General features: G+C 43.4%; 1 protein-coding gene across 2 annotated transcripts in view; it reads right to left on the bottom strand.

Annotated features, from left to right (window-relative positions):
- Positions 1–17,423, bottom strand: part of LOC124612862 (coiled-coil domain-containing protein 93) — an 82,419-nt gene that overhangs the window by 43,007 nt on the left and 21,989 nt on the right. The window contains exons 4-8 of one of the 2 annotated variants that reach the window (XM_047141292.1): positions 14,260–14,371; positions 14,020–14,175; positions 13,768–13,902; positions 10,227–10,295; positions 10,057–10,107 (exon numbers count right to left, since the gene is read on the bottom strand). In XM_047141292.1, coding sequence (XP_046997248.1) covers positions 10,057–10,107; positions 10,227–10,295; positions 13,768–13,902; positions 14,020–14,175; positions 14,260–14,371 — 523 coding nt within the window. The remainder of the gene's footprint in view (positions 1–10,056; positions 10,108–10,226; positions 10,296–13,767; positions 13,903–14,019; positions 14,176–14,259; positions 14,372–17,423) is intronic. The other variant, XM_047141293.1, reaches the window with a different exon arrangement.

Genomic DNA, 17,423 nt, shown 5'->3' with positions numbered 1-17,423 from the left:
GAGAAAGGAAAGGGATTACTTATATCAACAGCATCAGGACATTAAACGGAATCAATGGCAACGAGTAAAAATGTGTGCCAAACTGGCATTCGATCACAGGATCTCCTGCTTACTAAACAGGTGCATTATCGATTGTGCCACCTGGGAAACAGTGTTTATCACAACTATGCAGACTATCTTGACACACCTCTCAGCCGACCCACATTCCCACCTAGTGCCACTTATCTGCAGTCCCTGCCCATTTCCTCCATACCCGCTACTCTGAGGTTCCCGCAGGATGTCAAGACGTGCTTGTGCATCTGCACTGAAGAAGGTCGATCCATTGCCCGTCTAGGCGAAACAATTATACGAATGCGTGATGTTTGTTCTTTTGGACATATCCGATAGAAAAGATACCACGCGTTCATATAATTGTTTCTCCTCGATGGGCAATGCATCAACCTTCTTCAGTGTGGATGCACAAGTACGTCCGACCTCCTGCGGGAATCTCAGAGTAGTGACCATGGGGAAAATAATTGTGTGTGTGTGTGTGTGTGTGTGTGTGTGTGTGTGTGTGTGTGTGTGTGTGTGTGTGTGGATCTGATGGGCGCCCAACAGCGAGGTCATCAGTGCCCTTACACTTATGAAAACAAACGAATGTGGAGATGAATGAAAAGTGTTTGTACACCCATGCGCTTGAAATGACCACACAGTCACTCTGCATCACATGCGCTAAAACCAATTATGAGAGAAGAGAGCTAATCAAGGAATTAAAGCACAGAGAAAACAAAACACAGTAGAACTAAAAGAAAATCACAGGGAATGTGATTGGCTGACCACTTACAAAAAACTAGGGTGAGTCAGCCACCCTTTGACACATTAAGAACAGCTCCCTAAAATCTTTCAAAAATGTTGGACAATTCACAAAACTTTAAAACCCTAACCAAACTGTTTGATCATTACATAAAATAGACGGCAGATCTGTTAGCGAATCCTCTACAGTCTGCTGGTCAGCAAATAAAATGCAGTCCAATAAAATGTAGTGTACTGTGATCTGCACCCCACAAGCACCACACATTGGAGGGTCCTCTTGCCGGAGTAAGAATCCATGTGTCATAGGGCTGTGGCCTTTGTGAAGATGAGTAAGAATCATCTCGCTAACATGGCTGGAAGGAAGTACTCCACGGCTGAGTTGTGGGCTTTATGACATGGAGCTTTTTATAGGTGACTGTCAGCCACTCGTGTTTCCATCTACACAGTCTTTGCATGTGACGAGATAGCACACCAAAATACCAGAGGACCATGACACGCCTCCTTGGTCGCTCGATCCACCCTTTCATTCCCTGCAATTCCAATGTGCCCACGTACCCAGCAGAAAGACACCTCCTTCCTCAGTCCTTGTAGTTGTAGGAGGGCATCCTGGATATACTGGATTACTGTACCTGCTGGATACAAATGTTGGAGAGAGTAAAGGGCACTCAGACAATCTGAGCAAATGAGAAATCTAACAGCCAGGAGAATGTCTCATCTGCTCCAGTGCTCGCAACATCACATATAATTCTGTGATGAAGACGGTAAATTCTGGAGGCAATCTGACCTTGACAACACAATCCGAGAAAACGACAGAGCAACCAACAGAGTCCCCCTGATTAGACCCATCCACAAAAACAGAGATCAGAAAATATCAAATAAAATAAAATAAAAACATTAAAAACGGAAGCAGCAGTGCTATCTCTCCTGTACCACACCAAATCTAAAATCACTCTGGGCCTCTCCAGTAACCAGGGCAGCGGGCAGTTAAAACCCTGGATTTGGGGTCGTACTGGCTTCACACCAGGTGACTCCATCGCATGTGACACGCGGATCCCAAATGCCATTGTGGCTCATGGACGGTTGGAAAACAGAGGTTCCAGAGGTGGACGAGCAACAGTATGGTGTGCGAGTGAAGTTTTAACTGCAACGAACTTACACACCTGACGCACCATGAGAAGCTGGTGCTGGACGGTAAGTGGCAGTTCCCCCGCCTCGACATAGATGTTAGGTACGGAGCTGATCCGATAAGCACCCATAGCCAGCCGAATCCCCTCATGACGGACAGTGTCAATGATCCGCAAGAAAGAGGGCCTCACTGACCCATACACCGTACAACCATAGTCCAGCTGCAAATGCACAAAAGCCTGATAAAACTGAAGCAGATGTGCCCTGTCCACTCCCCAAAACCTATGGCTAAAGCACTTGACGATGTTCAGTGCCTTCAGGGTTCTGGCTTTCAGGTCTCTCATGAGAGTCAAAAATGAGGCCCAGAAATTGCACTGCACCTCTAAAATGTAGGATGGTGTTTCCCATATTCAAGGCAAGCAAATTAAAAAGATGACGAGAATGATTAAAATGAACACACACAAACACACTTATCTGAAGAAAACTGGAATCCCATCTTTGCAGCCCACTCCTCTAACCTCCATGCTTGAAGTTGCAACTGATGGCTCACTGTTGCAACACTGGAGGAGGAACATAAAACAGATAAACCATCTGCAAATAAGGAGCACTGTACACGACTCCTTAACGTAGATGTGATACTGTTGATGGCTATGGCAAAGAGGGTTCACTTAAAACTCTGTGCTGTGGAACACCATTCTCCTGCTCAAATTGATCAGACAGTGCGTCACCAACTTGGGTCCTAAAAAACCACTGAGACAGGAAAGACCTTATGAAGATAGGGAGGTGGCCACAAAAGCCCCACTGATGCAGCTGTGCGAGAATACAGTCTCTCCAAGTAGTATCGTATGCTTTACTTATATTGAAGAATATGCTGATACGGTGATGCTTATGGAGGAAAGCCTGCTGAATATCTGCCTCAAGGAGGGTCAGTTGTCGACAGTGGACCGAAACCTTCGGAATCCACACTGAGAGCAGCTATGGAGTTGCCTGGTCTTTAACAATCACACCAGATGACGGTTAACCATTTGCTCCAGGTTTTTTCCTACACAGCTCGTTAAGGCAACACTCCGATAACCACTGGGACATGTGCAATCCTTTCCTGGTTTGAGGAGAGGGATCAGAATTGCCTCCCTCCACGAGTTGGGGAAGTTTCCTGTCTGCCAAATTAGATTAAAACATTTCAGGAGGATTTCCTTTGATGCCACCGGAAAATGTCGAAGCAGGCAGTACCGGACTTGGTTGTGACCGCGTGCGGTGCCACGAATCTCGGTCAGTGCCAATTTGAGCTCCCACATGGAGAAAGGGGAGTTGTAGGCCTCAGAACTGGTGGAACTGGAGTTGAACTTTTCCCTCTCTACAGTCGCATGATAGGGATAACACGCTGGATTCTGGCTTGCATTGGCAGTAGTTTGTGCACAATGTTTGGCCAGCATCTGAGCAATGTCTCTGGGTGGTGTTTGGAGGCACCCCTGTTTCAGCACTGTTGCTATCAGTAAACAGCTGCGTTTACCAGAAATTCTCCAGATGGTTCCTCATACTTTTATAGAAGTAGTGGAACGATTGATGGAGTCCAGAAACACTTGAAACAACATTTTCTTACTCTTCCTAATGATGTGTCAGGCACTGGCACTCGCAACTCGAAAGACCCTAAGGTTGTCTGCTGACAGTCGGCATTTCAAATGTCAAAGAGCTGCACGCCTTTCCCGAGTCAGAGAATGGCACTCATCTGTCCACCAAGGTACTGGCCGCCTCCTAAGATGACCTGAGGACTGTGAGTTGGAGAAGTCAGTGGCACAATGGATCACTCGTGTAATGTGGTCCACCAATCCTTGGACTATGTCCCACTGTTCGAGCACAACCAGCTGGCTGAAACGCGTCCACTTATCCCTGCTGACCATCCGTCTTGGGGGCTTAACTTCAGGTGGTGAGCCACTTAGTAGGCAGATTGGGAAGTGGTCACTGGAATGAAGGTTGTCAATGACCTCCCACTGAACAGAGTCTGCGAGGGTGGGAGAACAGAAAGAGAGGTCGATGGCTGAGAATGATCCAGTAGCAGTACAGATATGTGTGTGAGTACCCATGATAAGGATGCACAGCTCGTGAGTTGTCCTGAGGCCCCTCCAAAACCCAACCCCGAGGGCAAGTATTGGTTGGTTGGTTTGGGGAAGGAAACCAGACAGCGTGGTCATCGGTCTCATCGGATTAGGGAAGGATGGGGAAGGAAGTCAGCCGTGCCCTTTCAGAGGAACCATCCCGGCATTTGCCTGGACTGATTTAGGGAAATCACGGAAAACCTAAATCAGGATGGCCGGATGCGGGATTGAACCATCGTCCTCCCGAATGCGAGTCCAGTGTCTAACCACTGTGCCACCTCGCTCGGTGGCAAGTATTGGTTAAGCCCCACAGGACATAATAGGGCACTGAAGTCTCCCAGGAGGAGGAATGGTTGTGGGATTTGTGTGATAAGATCCCCGAGAGTCTCAGAGTCTAGTGCATCTTGCGGAGGTAAATACAGTGAGCAAACAGCGATCCTTCGACAAACATGAATTTGAACTGCAACTGCTTGCAAGTCAGTAGCCAAGGGGAAGGCAGAGGAGTTGTGCACATTAGTGACAAACACTGTGATACTTCCCTTGGCCCCTTCCCTTGACAGGTCATCCTTGCAGTATAGTGTATAGCCCTGTAGCACAGGGACATCTGTATCTTTAAAATGAGTTTCTTGTAAACAAAAGCACAAGAGACATGCCTGTGCTAGGAGTTTCAGCTCCTCCACATGGGTCCTGAACCCATTCATGTTCCACTGTAGTATGGAAGCCACATTATCAGTGAAGTTTTAATTTACCCCCATCTTTGCACTGGGGAGGTGAAACACTTGAAGAGCAAGGGGGGTGGAGGAGCTGCCTGGATTCAAGGCATGTAACTCCATGATATCCTCCTCATCAGTCAGAGAGGGAAGAATGATGTCTGATGGCACTTGGGACAGCTTTTGACCTGAACTTCATAAGCCTTTCCCTGCACCCTGTCCCTTCGAGGATGAGGGAGAAATAGCACACTGAGAGACACTCTGCTTTTCTTGTACCTTCTGGATGCTCCCTGCGGAACTGTTGTTGATCTTTCCTGGTGCAGCTGCCTGGATTTTTTATAGGGGTTTACCCTGTCCTCACGATCCGGGCGGTCAAGCCAAGATCCCCATTCCTTGAGACACATGTTCCACCGACGTGCCACACAGCCCAGAGCTTACAATGACAGAGGATTGGCGGCGCTTACCAGTCCCCAGCTCAGGAACCCCGGGGTCGCCAAGCCCGTACCCCACAAATCAATGCTGAGCCCCATTGAGGAAATAAACAGGGACAGTGGATAGGTGGCACTCAGTGGGAATGTGGATCGGTTGAGAGGCATGCCAAGATAGTCTGTGCATTTGCAATAAACACTGTGTCCCAGGTGGCGCAGTGGTTAACTCACCTGCTTATTAAGCAGGATATCCTGATGTTTGAAGCCCGTTAGGCACAAATTTTCACTCATCACCGTTGATTCCAAATAATATCGTGATGCAGCTGAAATTGGTAAGCCCTTTTTTTTCTTTCTTTCCTTTCTCCCCCTTCACCTTCAATTTACATATAATAAGCATTTAATCATAGATGGGCTACTTACAGATACATCACAAGTGTATAAGCAAGATGGTTGGTTAGTTGGTTGGGTGGGTCTGTTGGCTGGTTGGTTGAGGGGGTTAAGGAAATTAACAGCAAGGTCATAAGTCACTCAAACCAGGGGCAGTTCATCTGAAATTAATGACGTCTGCAAAGTACTTGTTCTGATGATGAAAGTATACAGGAACAGCAAGACTGAGGCAATGAAGCCAATATTGAAGCTAAAGCTGAAACAGAATTTAGGGAGAATTGTAGAATGGATTGGGATGGCAAGTACATCAGAGCAGATGAGGAGTCTCCCAGGACTCATCCAATGGCGAGAAATGCCCCACCCCATATCCAACCACAGTTGAAGACCCTGAGTAGATGTAACCTATGAGTAACATTGTTGGATCATCTGATTACGAATTGAATCAGGGCCTGGGCCATATCATGAGATGAGGCGAGAGCCTGAAGCAGTTTCCAGTCAATGAAAGGTTCGTTATATGATACGGCTGGGCAAGGCTGAAGCACAGGGGGGTGGCTCCAACTTGTCATTCCTGCAGTACAGAGGTAGCCAGATAAGAAGAGGATGCCAACGCTGTCGTAACATGGGTCGCAAGGTATTCAGCAAAAACCAATTCATCAGTACAAAGATCACCCTGAAGGCCAAGATCCGGAACGTTGTTGATCAGTGGTGGCCCAGAAGGCTACAGAGTTTGGTCCACACCTGCGACAAAGAGGTGTACATCCCTAGAGAGGAGATTTAGTGCTCTCAGCATTCCTTCTTGCTGTTTTAATTAGACACCTGTAGACAGATGAATAGCAGTTCCAGCAGTGTGGATGATTGTGTCAGAGACTTCTTGCACAACCTTGTCCATGCAATCTGACAGAGAGGGGACAAAGGTAACAGCAGAGGCATACAACTGCCAGGTGGCTCTTTGAAGCACCTCACACGGTACTTGGTTCATCTAGCGGTGGCAAGAAAGCAACTGGATCACCAGAAAGTGGCCAGTATCACAAAGATTGTTACGCAGTGACCAATGCAATGAAGCCACAGACTGGGGTAAGAGATTGTTAGCTGCAAAGATTTCATGTTCAGCACTGAACTGGGTAGGAGTATCATTATTGAGGAGAGACAGATCAGGTCAGTAATAAGCCTGTCAAGCAGACGTCCCTATCAGACGAAGTGCCACTCCCCCCACAGGGGGTGGTGCACACTGAAATCCCCAAATAGGAGGAAAAGGGGTGGGGGGACTTGTTGGATTGAGGTGATCAACTCAAGGTAAGTCAGTGGCCTGCCTGTATGAATGAATGTAAACATTGCAAATGGTGATTGCGAGGTTTTTGCCCTCACACCGCTATTGCTTCCAATGTGGCACCAAGGGGAATCCCTCACTGACATCAGTGCAGACGAATGTACAGACCCCTCCAGATGTCCTCTAAGGGCTCTGACAGAATGCATGATAACCATAGTGTGTTGGAGAAATCGCATCGGTGTCATTTATTTCTTGTAAAGTATCGTAAATTGCAGAAGAGGAGGAAATAAGGTGGTGTACTTCTGGCAGGTGACGATAATATCCATTACAGTTCCACAGAATGATCATGTCACGGATGTCCAGGCTAGGTGTGAAGGGGTTCCGAGAGCTGGTGATGTCCCAAGATTACTGCCTGTCACTCATAGGGGTGGAACCACATCAAAGGGCACCGGTTCACAATCAGACGGCGTGGCGGTATCTGGTGTGTCAGGGGTTACTAGAGTAGGCTCATTCCGATTCTCCTCCTCCTCCTCCTCCTCCTATTCCTCCATAGCCTTTGGTGTCCATGATTCCTGCAAGGGCCTACATGCAGTTAGCTCAGTGACAGATGAAGAGCACACCTATCTCTCCAGGGTCAGTTCAAGAACATTTTTCCACACAAGTGACATATTGGTGCCCCCCCCCCCTTTTTTTCCACCCTCCCTCATACATTAGTTGACATTCCATGGGTTCTTTGCCAGGCCTTTAAAAATAAGTCCATATCTAGTAAATTTGTAAACTAATTATGACACACACTGCATACAAATTTTGCTCTTGGAGAACCCCTTGTGGCCCTCTAAGCTTGGTGCTCCAAGTGCCTGCTTGCACCCCTTGGGTCTTAAATTGGCCCAGTAGCTCCCATAAATTCAAAGCTGATGTAAAACTTGGTAGGGGTCATAACTTCCAAAGCTGCTGTTGGTGAGTGCAAGCGAAAAGAAGCATGTAAGTGACAATAAGACAGGTGAATGCCTACATGAAGAAAAGTGGCAGGCCATTTTCAGAGAAGCTTTGAAAATTTCAGGACAGAGGAAAAGTTGATGCGTGGCAGAAAATTTGGTACTTCAGGCCTATCAGGAGTCCAGACAACAATGATGTCTTCTACTAAATTTTAATTATACTAATGCCCCTTGGAATGCAAGAAAGACACCATTCATCACCCTCTGAAAAGTTTCAAAAGGAGAACAACAATTCTGATTCTCTTGCCCTCTCAGGGGGCTCATGCCCCTTCTTGAGAATTTGTGTAGTGAACATAGGTCCCCAAGCTACTGCAGAACTAACTTTCTTTTCTGTGCTGCAATCTCTCATCTCTGACTGCCTTTCCTTCTCTTGCTGTCTTTCTAATGGTAGCATCCTCTGATGTCAACTCTACTATTTTTTTTTAGGTTCTGCTTGCCTTTCTTGGAATATTCTTTCAATCATTACCTTTTGGCTGAAGTAATTTGTGGCTCCCTTATGGACCTGGCCTTCAGTTTTCAAATTTTTCTGTAGTGTGGACCAACTGGGGGAAACACCTTAAATAATACCTAATGCATGCAGTTTTCAAGATCCTCTCACACAGTACCTGCACAATACTTGCACTTCCATGCCAGCATGGTAGCTTCATTGTGTACACTTTCAGCTGAGCCCCTTGACAACACAGGATTGCACTGCTGATGCCTGAGTCACTAGTCCCCACAAATGCCAAGGAGTAGATGCCCATCTTTCTTGGGCATCAGCATTCTCAGCAATGTCCATCATGCCAGATGGCCTTTGCTGTGGCTGGGTGGTGTCCATGGGGAGAGCCCTTAATCAGAATAGGTGGCATGTTTTGCACATGAAACATGTTAAATTACATCAAAACAATGGCCATTTGTACCCGGCCATCTCATCAGATGGTAGCTTTCCCTACTGTGGCAACCTCATGGGAAACGGCATAAGCCAGACGTCTAGGAGCGAAACAAATTGCTCAGTATTTAGTACATACTCAAGCTGATGGGAATACTTTTACTGCAACGAATACATTATTTTTTGTTGAACATTTCGAAGATAAATTTGGAGAAGTTGGGTCACTGGGAAAAATGTGCACTGGATTACTATTGATCAAAGTCTCCTCTGCTGCACAATCTACATCTGGGTGAGAAGCCAGTGACCATTGCCTTACACAAGACTGTCGTTGTGTGTGTGTGTGTGTGTGTGTGTGTGTGTGTGTGTGTGTGTGTGTGTGAGAGAGAGAGAGAGAGAGAGAGAGAGTTGGCCGAAAGCTTTGTTTGACAGTCTTCTTGTTGTGCCTATCTACAACTCATGATCTCCACTATATGGCGAGTAGCACCTTTTCATAATATTGTCATTTCAGACATAAATAAAAATGTCCTGAATGCCACTAATAAATGCAACAAACCAGTTGTGTCTTCCCAGCATAAAATATTTTACTATTAATTCCTGAGCAACAATGCTGCTTTCTTCCTCACAAGATAAGTTCTATTTCTGACAGCTTTATCTTAAATGTCAAGTTAATTTGCAGTAGAGTTGTAATTCTGTTCAACAGACATGCTACTTGATCATTTACTTCAGTCACTTTTCGCTTAACATTTCAAAATAATTTGTTTGTTTCCTGAGATGAAGCAGTGATTCGCACAACCTAACATAACACAACAGAAACTTCCAATTCACAAAATGTAAGACACTGTGTATTAATTCAAACTAGTTTCTCATTCTCAGAGTAGAAACATTTGATTAAAAAAACAGTTGCAAGACCTACTGCAGCTTATTACGTTCCATATTCATGCATGAAGAGATAAGAAACTTCAATATTAGAAACTGATTCTTTAAAATGATTTACTGCTTCAAATAGTACAGTTACAAAGCAACATCACTCTAAACTGTGTATTATACAGTTGTTATATATTACAGTAAGAAATGTGCTGCTCTGAGAATTCTCTACAAGGGGGATAAAAATCAGTGACAAAAGAAAAGCTACTACCACAAGTAAGCAGACCATCTACAATATAGAAAATCCACATGCATCATCTTTTGCCTTTTAAGAAATAAAACTGAAGAAGGAAAGTATACTTTCTTTCAGCTTAGTGATACAATAAAATTACTGCACTATGACAATTTTTAGACAAAAGTGCAGAAACCCCAAGACGAGGGTTAAGTAACAGTTATGCTACACACAGAAACAGATAAAGATAATTTCTTAAGTAATTAAGAAATATGTGGATATTATCTGTGCTTACCTCTTGTTCTCCCATAGATGACAGGTTGTTCATTAATTTCTGGATTTTTTGCTGTCACACCATGCAAAAAGATCAAAAATATCTACAGTGATTGTTAGCAATTAATCACACAGAAGATAAATCACAACTATACAATGTACACTGACAATCATGCCTAACACATATGTTACCTCCTCAAGTTTTCGAGTTTCTTGAACATCAACAGTACGTTCCTGACTGCTGTCATCAGCACTGATACCCTGAAAGAGAAAGATTTTGAAATAGGCATGGAAATACAACATTCCATTTTCTGACAAAAAAATTACAAGAGTGGATTAAAGACACCATAAATATGTCCAATATAAACAACACTACTAATAACACTGCTATATATTATTAATCTAATGATACATTTTGCAAAAAATAACTGAATAATTACAACAGCAGCAAATGCCATCATTTCATCTACAAATGCTGTCAAAGTAATGAATACAAATAATGAATTAATGATTTTCGAAAAGTATCAGAACACTTTAATGGTTTTTTTAGGGGATGGGGTGGGGGTGGGGGTGGGGAGTGACATCTTTCTTCATGAATGATTTTGCATACAGTTTAACTTAAATTACAAGAAAGTGTATTTGTAAGAGGGTTGTCCAGAAAGTAATGCACCACATTTTTTTCTTCAACAATTCTTTACTGAGCATAATGAGAATTTCACACACACGGAAGAATGGTGTTTTATCTACACGCCCCATTTTTCCACGTAATGTCCATCCCTTTCTATGGCCTTCCTCCAGTGTGGAACAAGAGCATGTATGCCCTGTCGGTACCAATCACTGTCCTGGTGGCAGAGGCAGTACTTCACTGTGTGAATTAGCTCCTCATCATCGTCAAAATGTCTTCCACGAATGCCCTCCTTTAATGGCCCAAACAAGTGGAAGTCCGATGGGGCTAGGACATGGCTGTCAGGTGTAACAGTCTTCCCGACTGCTGCAAATCGTGGAGCTCTGCCGAACCGCCTTCTGATGACCTCACCTTCCATTCCCAGCAATTAACTGTACTTCTGTCAAGAGCAGATACTCAATAGACTTTGCACAAACATTTGTGAATATCCTCCACAGTTTCTTTCTACACAATGAGAAATTCAATGATGGCATGTTGCTTGTAACATACATCACCTACAGACACCATTTTAAAACTGTCCTGCAGCTACGCTATCTGTTGAAAGAGATGGAAACTCAGCGCGCTCACTAAGGAGACTTCAAATAATACATATGTAACGTTTTGCATTCATAGCATTGTTTTCAGCTGAGAAAAAAATGTGGTGTGTTGCTTTTTGGGCAACCCTCGTATTTAATACTGATCTTTGACTTGAAACATTTTGCAAACAAATAAAAATATATCCTTACATGCCATATCCACTTGAAATTATCTTGAAGGAGAATTTTCCTTTGCTTATCTGGTTTCTCATGTCTACGCAATACTCAGAGTGCAACATAATGTTTCAAAATGTTGCTCCCTAAGTACTGATCAGAAACAACAAGTTTATCAGAGGAAAGGAGATGTTTATGATAGACTGTTGATACAAGCTTGACATTGGAGAAACAAATATGTCCACTTAGTTGTATCACAAGCAAATGAAATTGTGTGGCTTCATTGCAAAACACTGACCATGGATTTCACATTTAACATGAGTGCTGTCAGTTTATTTTTTTAGCACTGTAACAAAAGAAATTCCAGTTATGAGGCTGTGAGCATTATGTATGTGAAATAAATAACTTCTGTCTGAATCACTGAAGAACCTTTTATTCCATCTGGCATGTTTTGGCTATTCGGTACATAGAATTCTCTAAACAAACTTGAAAGTTAGTGAATAGGCAACATTGGTATCTGGTTTGGGGGAATAGTACATCCCATCAGATACACCATGGTGGAGTAGATCACTAAATACAGCAGCACAACCCAACACCACATAATTTATGACCAAATACCATACAAAAAATACAAATGAACTACTCCAGATGAGTCTTACTGCTTCTCATATCCCAAAAGCAAGCTTAGCAGCAAAACTAAATCATTCAGTGTCACAAAAATATGAACTTGGCAGCTGGTTACAGAGGAAATATATGCTGACTTAATAACTCTCAGGTTTTACGGTTATTTCTTGGACTGATTCTCAGTTTGTTTGGGGTAATTTGCATGAGGCAGTAGTTTCATCATGCTCGGTATCCAAAGTCCCAGCTGACAGTAGCAATTGTATGATTTGAGACACAATTATATGGGAAATTTGTTTGTTACAGTAATTTTTTTACACTAGTGGCATCCTTCTATCAAGATAGTATTTAACGATATGGTGCTCTTGGGTCCCACAGTTTTTGTAGCCCTTCTTTAGCATCACTTGTGAAATGCTTTAAGGGTGCCCCAGAAAAGCACAGTAAGAAGCATGTGACAAAGTAGGTTTGCACAATATATTCAGCTTTATGTGCCCTACTTTTTTCCATAGCTGTTATAAAAGAACAGACTAGTAGTTACTTCAAAATAGAAATGAAAATGAGTAATTGAGAAATATATGCTACTGTCCCCCTACTTCAACCAATGTGCTTGGAAGCAACTCCCAGTTTCCGAGTTCCAGGTCATGTGTATTCTACAGCATCAATTTTACTAACCAAAATGTTTCAAGACTTCACATGTATTTAAATATATCTTTGTTTTCTTTTGCAGTGCATTAATTTCCTGAAGCCAGCAACACTGTATCTCTCTCTAACATCCTTGTTAACAGGGGCCATAAAATGCCAGTATATTTAAAGTACACAAAAGTGGCTAAAGATGATGAAAAATTAAGTATCAGTAGCTGTTCTGTATTCATACCACAAGGAATATGAACAAGGAAACTTAAATTGTTGAAAGCAGCACAGATTCAATGACAATCATTGAGGCCTCGCAACATGAAAATAACAAAATGCCAACTAATCCTCTGATCCTCTGCCAAAGCAACTTACAATTTGGACTGAGAATGACAGTATCACATCAAGGTCAGGTTCAATATAAAAATCAGTTGACAGACCCTACATGTAACATCAGCACAGGAATGAAAAGTGTTGAAAAATCACTCTGTTTGTGTTTGATTTTTTCACGTAGGTGATCCAGATGATCCTTGCACAAACAGTCCACACACACGTGTGTGGATTCTCGTCTTATTGAGTTACCCCAAATTCATCAGTTAGGAATGCCTGCAGGAGTGTGCATTTGTTTGTTTGTGTGTGTGTGTGTGTGTGTGTGTATGTGTGTGTGTGTGTTTGTGTTTTTGAATGTATGAACATTTACTCAAGAAAGAGCTAGAGTTCAAAATCTAATGTGAATATGCTCCAAACATCAGTCCAACTTAGGCAAGTGGTTGCCATTCACTTATTTTACATATTATTTCATATTGTTAAATATTCTTCAATGGACTAAAAGCAGTGATGCTGTAAATATGACTTTAAAGATTTTGCTTTCATGTTTTCCAAAAGTTCATTATAAAGTTTGACTTCCATGAGCAAAGAACCATTTTCATACAGGGATGTGTTGATTTGGGTCAAATGCAAACTTTTGTTTTATCTCATACAGTGATCACAAATTTCACAGGAGTAGTAGTTCAATGCAGTAACAGGAAAGTGGTTAAAGTTAGTGATCACACAGTATGTATATGATGCTTGTAATTCCTTGTTTACAAAGACAGGGCATAACACTCACTGATTCTGTTCCAACAGGTACATCAAACATCTTTATGCTATGACCATATTCCAATAAAGTACTGTAAACAGATGTTTCCTCATCTTCAGGTGGTGGCCCCTTTCTCCGGAACCTTCGTTGTGGGTGGTAGAGTTCCTGGAAGAAACAATATAAAGAAATTTTTAAAAAATCTGAACTGGAAATGGTATAAACATGATCTAATTTAAAGGAGCAACTTATAAAACTAAAAACAAAGGTTTTGATACAGCAAACCTTCACACTCAGAATATTTTGGGTAATACTGGCTCGCTGCTTTAAAGTGGTTTCCTCTTCTGCTCCACCATACTGTTTATCAAATTGACTGACCGCATATGAACGCAAGAAATCTCCAATCTCAGCTCTTGTTTCCATTGATTTTTTCACTAGCCACTAAGGAAAGAAAAACAGATGTTCAGTCTGAGTCTAGAGTGTTCCCTAACAATTTATTTTTGTAGCTGACAGTAGTGAAGTTACCTGAATAACAGGAAATATGTGGATAAAATCCAATCCTTGAATTTGGTGAGGCTCAATCTGGTGAGGACATTTCATCTCTGGTAGCACCGCAACAATTTTTTCTGTCAGTGCACTGTAATGTGATAATTTGGCAAATCTGATGATTGATTGTACTGATACTTTTGTTAGAACTCTTACACTACTTCAGACTCCAAATCTTCAGAAACATTCCAATCAGCACCTTCAACACTAGCCTGTCTATCCTCTCTGCCCATCCTCCCTTTTCTTGGCAAAGTTTGAGTATTCCTTTCTGTCATTAATCATTACCTAGCATCCTTGAGCTTAAGTGTACTAATAGCATTAGCTTTCCATGTAATTTTAACTTTGATTTTGGTTCTCTTACAAGAGTTTCTAGAAATTTTATTCCCTTTCAAAGGCACCATCCCTAAGACTGTGGACCCAAAGTAAACACAAAATCAACAGAGCTTAGGAAAAAAAAAAAAAAAAAAAAAAACATGACTAAAACTTATAATATTAACAATACCAGAGAAGGAAAGTTGCTACTCACCATATAGCGGAGATGCTGAGTCGCGATAGGCACAACAAAAAGATTCACACAATTAAAGCTTTCGGCCATTAAGGCCTTTGTTAACAGTAGACACATATACAAATCCCATCCCATTCCAATAATCCAGCAGGATCTCCAGTCACTACTCGAATCCTTACGCCCATCCCAGAACCTCTCCCCAGAGTCCATCTCTATGCTTACCCCAGACCACTCCCCGCACTCCCACCTTCTACATGCTTCCTAAAGTCCATAAACACAACCACCCAGGATGCCCCATTGTGGCCAGTTACTGTGCCCCCACTGAGAGAATCTCTGCTCTCGTAGACCAACACCAACCTATTACCCGGAACCTATCCTCCTATGTAAAATATACCAACCATTTCCTCGACCGACTCTCCACAGTTCCTGTCCCTTTACCACACGGTGCCCTACTTGTCACTATTGATGCCACTTCCCTGTACACTAACATTCCTAATGCCCATGGCCTTACTGCTATCGAACACTACCTTTCCAGGCGCCCTATGGATTCCAAACCAACAACCTCCTCCCTAGTCTCCATGACCAACTATATCCTCACCCACAATTACTTCTCCTTAAAAAGGAAGGCATTACCTACAAACAAATCTGCAGTATGGCTATGGGCACCCGTATGGCACCATCTTATGCTAACCTATTCACGGGCCATCTAGAGGAATCCTTCCTAAAAACCCAGAATCCTAAACCCCTCATCTGGTTCAGATTCACTGATGACATCTTTGCTTCCTCATCTGGTTCAGATTCACTGATGACATCTTTGCTTTCTGGATTGAAGGCGAGGACACCTTATTCACATTCCTCCAGAGCCTAAACAACTTCTCCCCCATTTGCTTCACCTGGTCCTATTCAACCCAACAAGCCACCTTCCTAGATGTTGACCTTCACCTCAGAGATGGCTACATCAGTACCTCCGTCCATATCAAACCTACTAACCACCAGCAATACCTTCACTTCGACAGCTGCCACCCATTCCATACCAAGGAGTCCCTTCCGTACAGCCTAGCCACCCGAGGTCGTCGCATCTGCAGTGACGAGCAGTCCCTCCAAAATATACCAAGGGTCTCACTGAAGCCTTCACTGACTGTAATTATCCTCCCATCCTTGTACAAAAACAAATCTCCCATGCCTTATCTTCCCAGTCTCCCACCACCTCCCAAAGTCCCACAGTCCACAGTCCAGCCACAAAGAAGCATTCCCCTCGTAACTCAGTACCAACCGGGACTGGAGCAACTGAATTACATTCTCTGCCAGGGTTTCGATTACCTCTCATCATACCCTGAAATGAGAAATGTCCTGCCCACTATCCTTCCCACCCCTCCTACCGTGGTATTCCACCGTCCACCGAACCTACACAATATACTCGTCCATCCTTACACGACCACTGCTCATACCCCTATAATAGACCTAGATGCAAGACCTGTCCCATACATCCTCCTACCACCACCTACTCCAGTCCAGTCACTAACATCTCCAAACTCATCAAAGGCAGGGCTACCTGTGAAACCAGTCATGTGATTTACAAGCTAAGCTGCAACCACTGAGCTGCATTCTATGTAGGCATGACAACCAACAAGCTGTCTGTCCACATGAATGGCCATCGACAAACTGTGGCCAAAAACAAGTGGACTACCCTGTTGCTGAATGTGCTGCCAAACATGATATCCCTCATCTCAATGACTGCTTCACAGCTTGTGCCATATGGATCCTTCCCACCAACACCAGCTTTTCAGAATTGCGCAGGTGGGAACTTTCCCTGCAATACATCCTACGTTCCCGTAGCCCTCCTGGCCTCAACCTTCGTTAGTCACTGTCCTCACCCATACAGCCTCCTCCCTGTTCCCATTCCAGCACTACACAGCCATCATTTCAACACCACACCCAGTCTTTTAATTTATTTTTATTTCTCTCCTTTCCGCTACTTACCCCCTCCCCCCTCCACACCTTCTCTCCTGCCCTCCGTCTAAACTGCAACACTTCACTGTCCGCCACTCCCACCATACTATCCCTCTCCCTCCCTGCCACAGCCTCCTCCTTACTCCCACCCAGTCGCCACTCCCATCATGCACTGGTGCTGCTGTTCGCAGTGTGGTTTCAGCTCTCTGAGACTGCAGATGTGTGTGCAAGTTGCGTTTACATGAGAGAGAGAGAGAGAGAGAGTGTGTGTGTGTGTGTGTGTGTGTGTGTGTGTGTCTACTGCAGACAAAGGCCTTAATGGCCGAAAGCTTTAATTGTGTGAATCTTTTCGTTGTGCCTATCATGACTCAGCATCTCCGCTACATGGTGAGTAGTAATTTTCCTTCTCTAGTGTTGTTACATTCCATCCTGGTTTTTCCATTGTTTGACTTATAATATTAAAATAGAGAAAGATGAACATTTCACAGCAGAATCTGACAATATCAATTAGTCTAAAAACAATGTCAGTACAGGACAGAAAGGCAAAGAAAATGAAAGGAGAGATAAGTGAAGCTAAAAGGAGCAGGACGAGGATAACAGAATCAGATGGAGGAAATTGAGGTTTGAGACTAGCAATTGTTTACTCCAAGGAGCTGCGGAACCTCCTGCATATACACTACTGGCCATT

Source organism: Schistocerca americana, chromosome 4 (genome assembly GCF_021461395.2).
Source record: "Schistocerca americana isolate TAMUIC-IGC-003095 chromosome 4, iqSchAmer2.1, whole genome shotgun sequence".
NCBI classification, from domain to species: domain Eukaryota; kingdom Metazoa; phylum Arthropoda; class Insecta; order Orthoptera; family Acrididae; genus Schistocerca; species Schistocerca americana.
The sequence above is the reverse complement of the archived record's forward strand: the minus strand, read 5'-3'. Positions and strand labels throughout refer to the sequence as shown.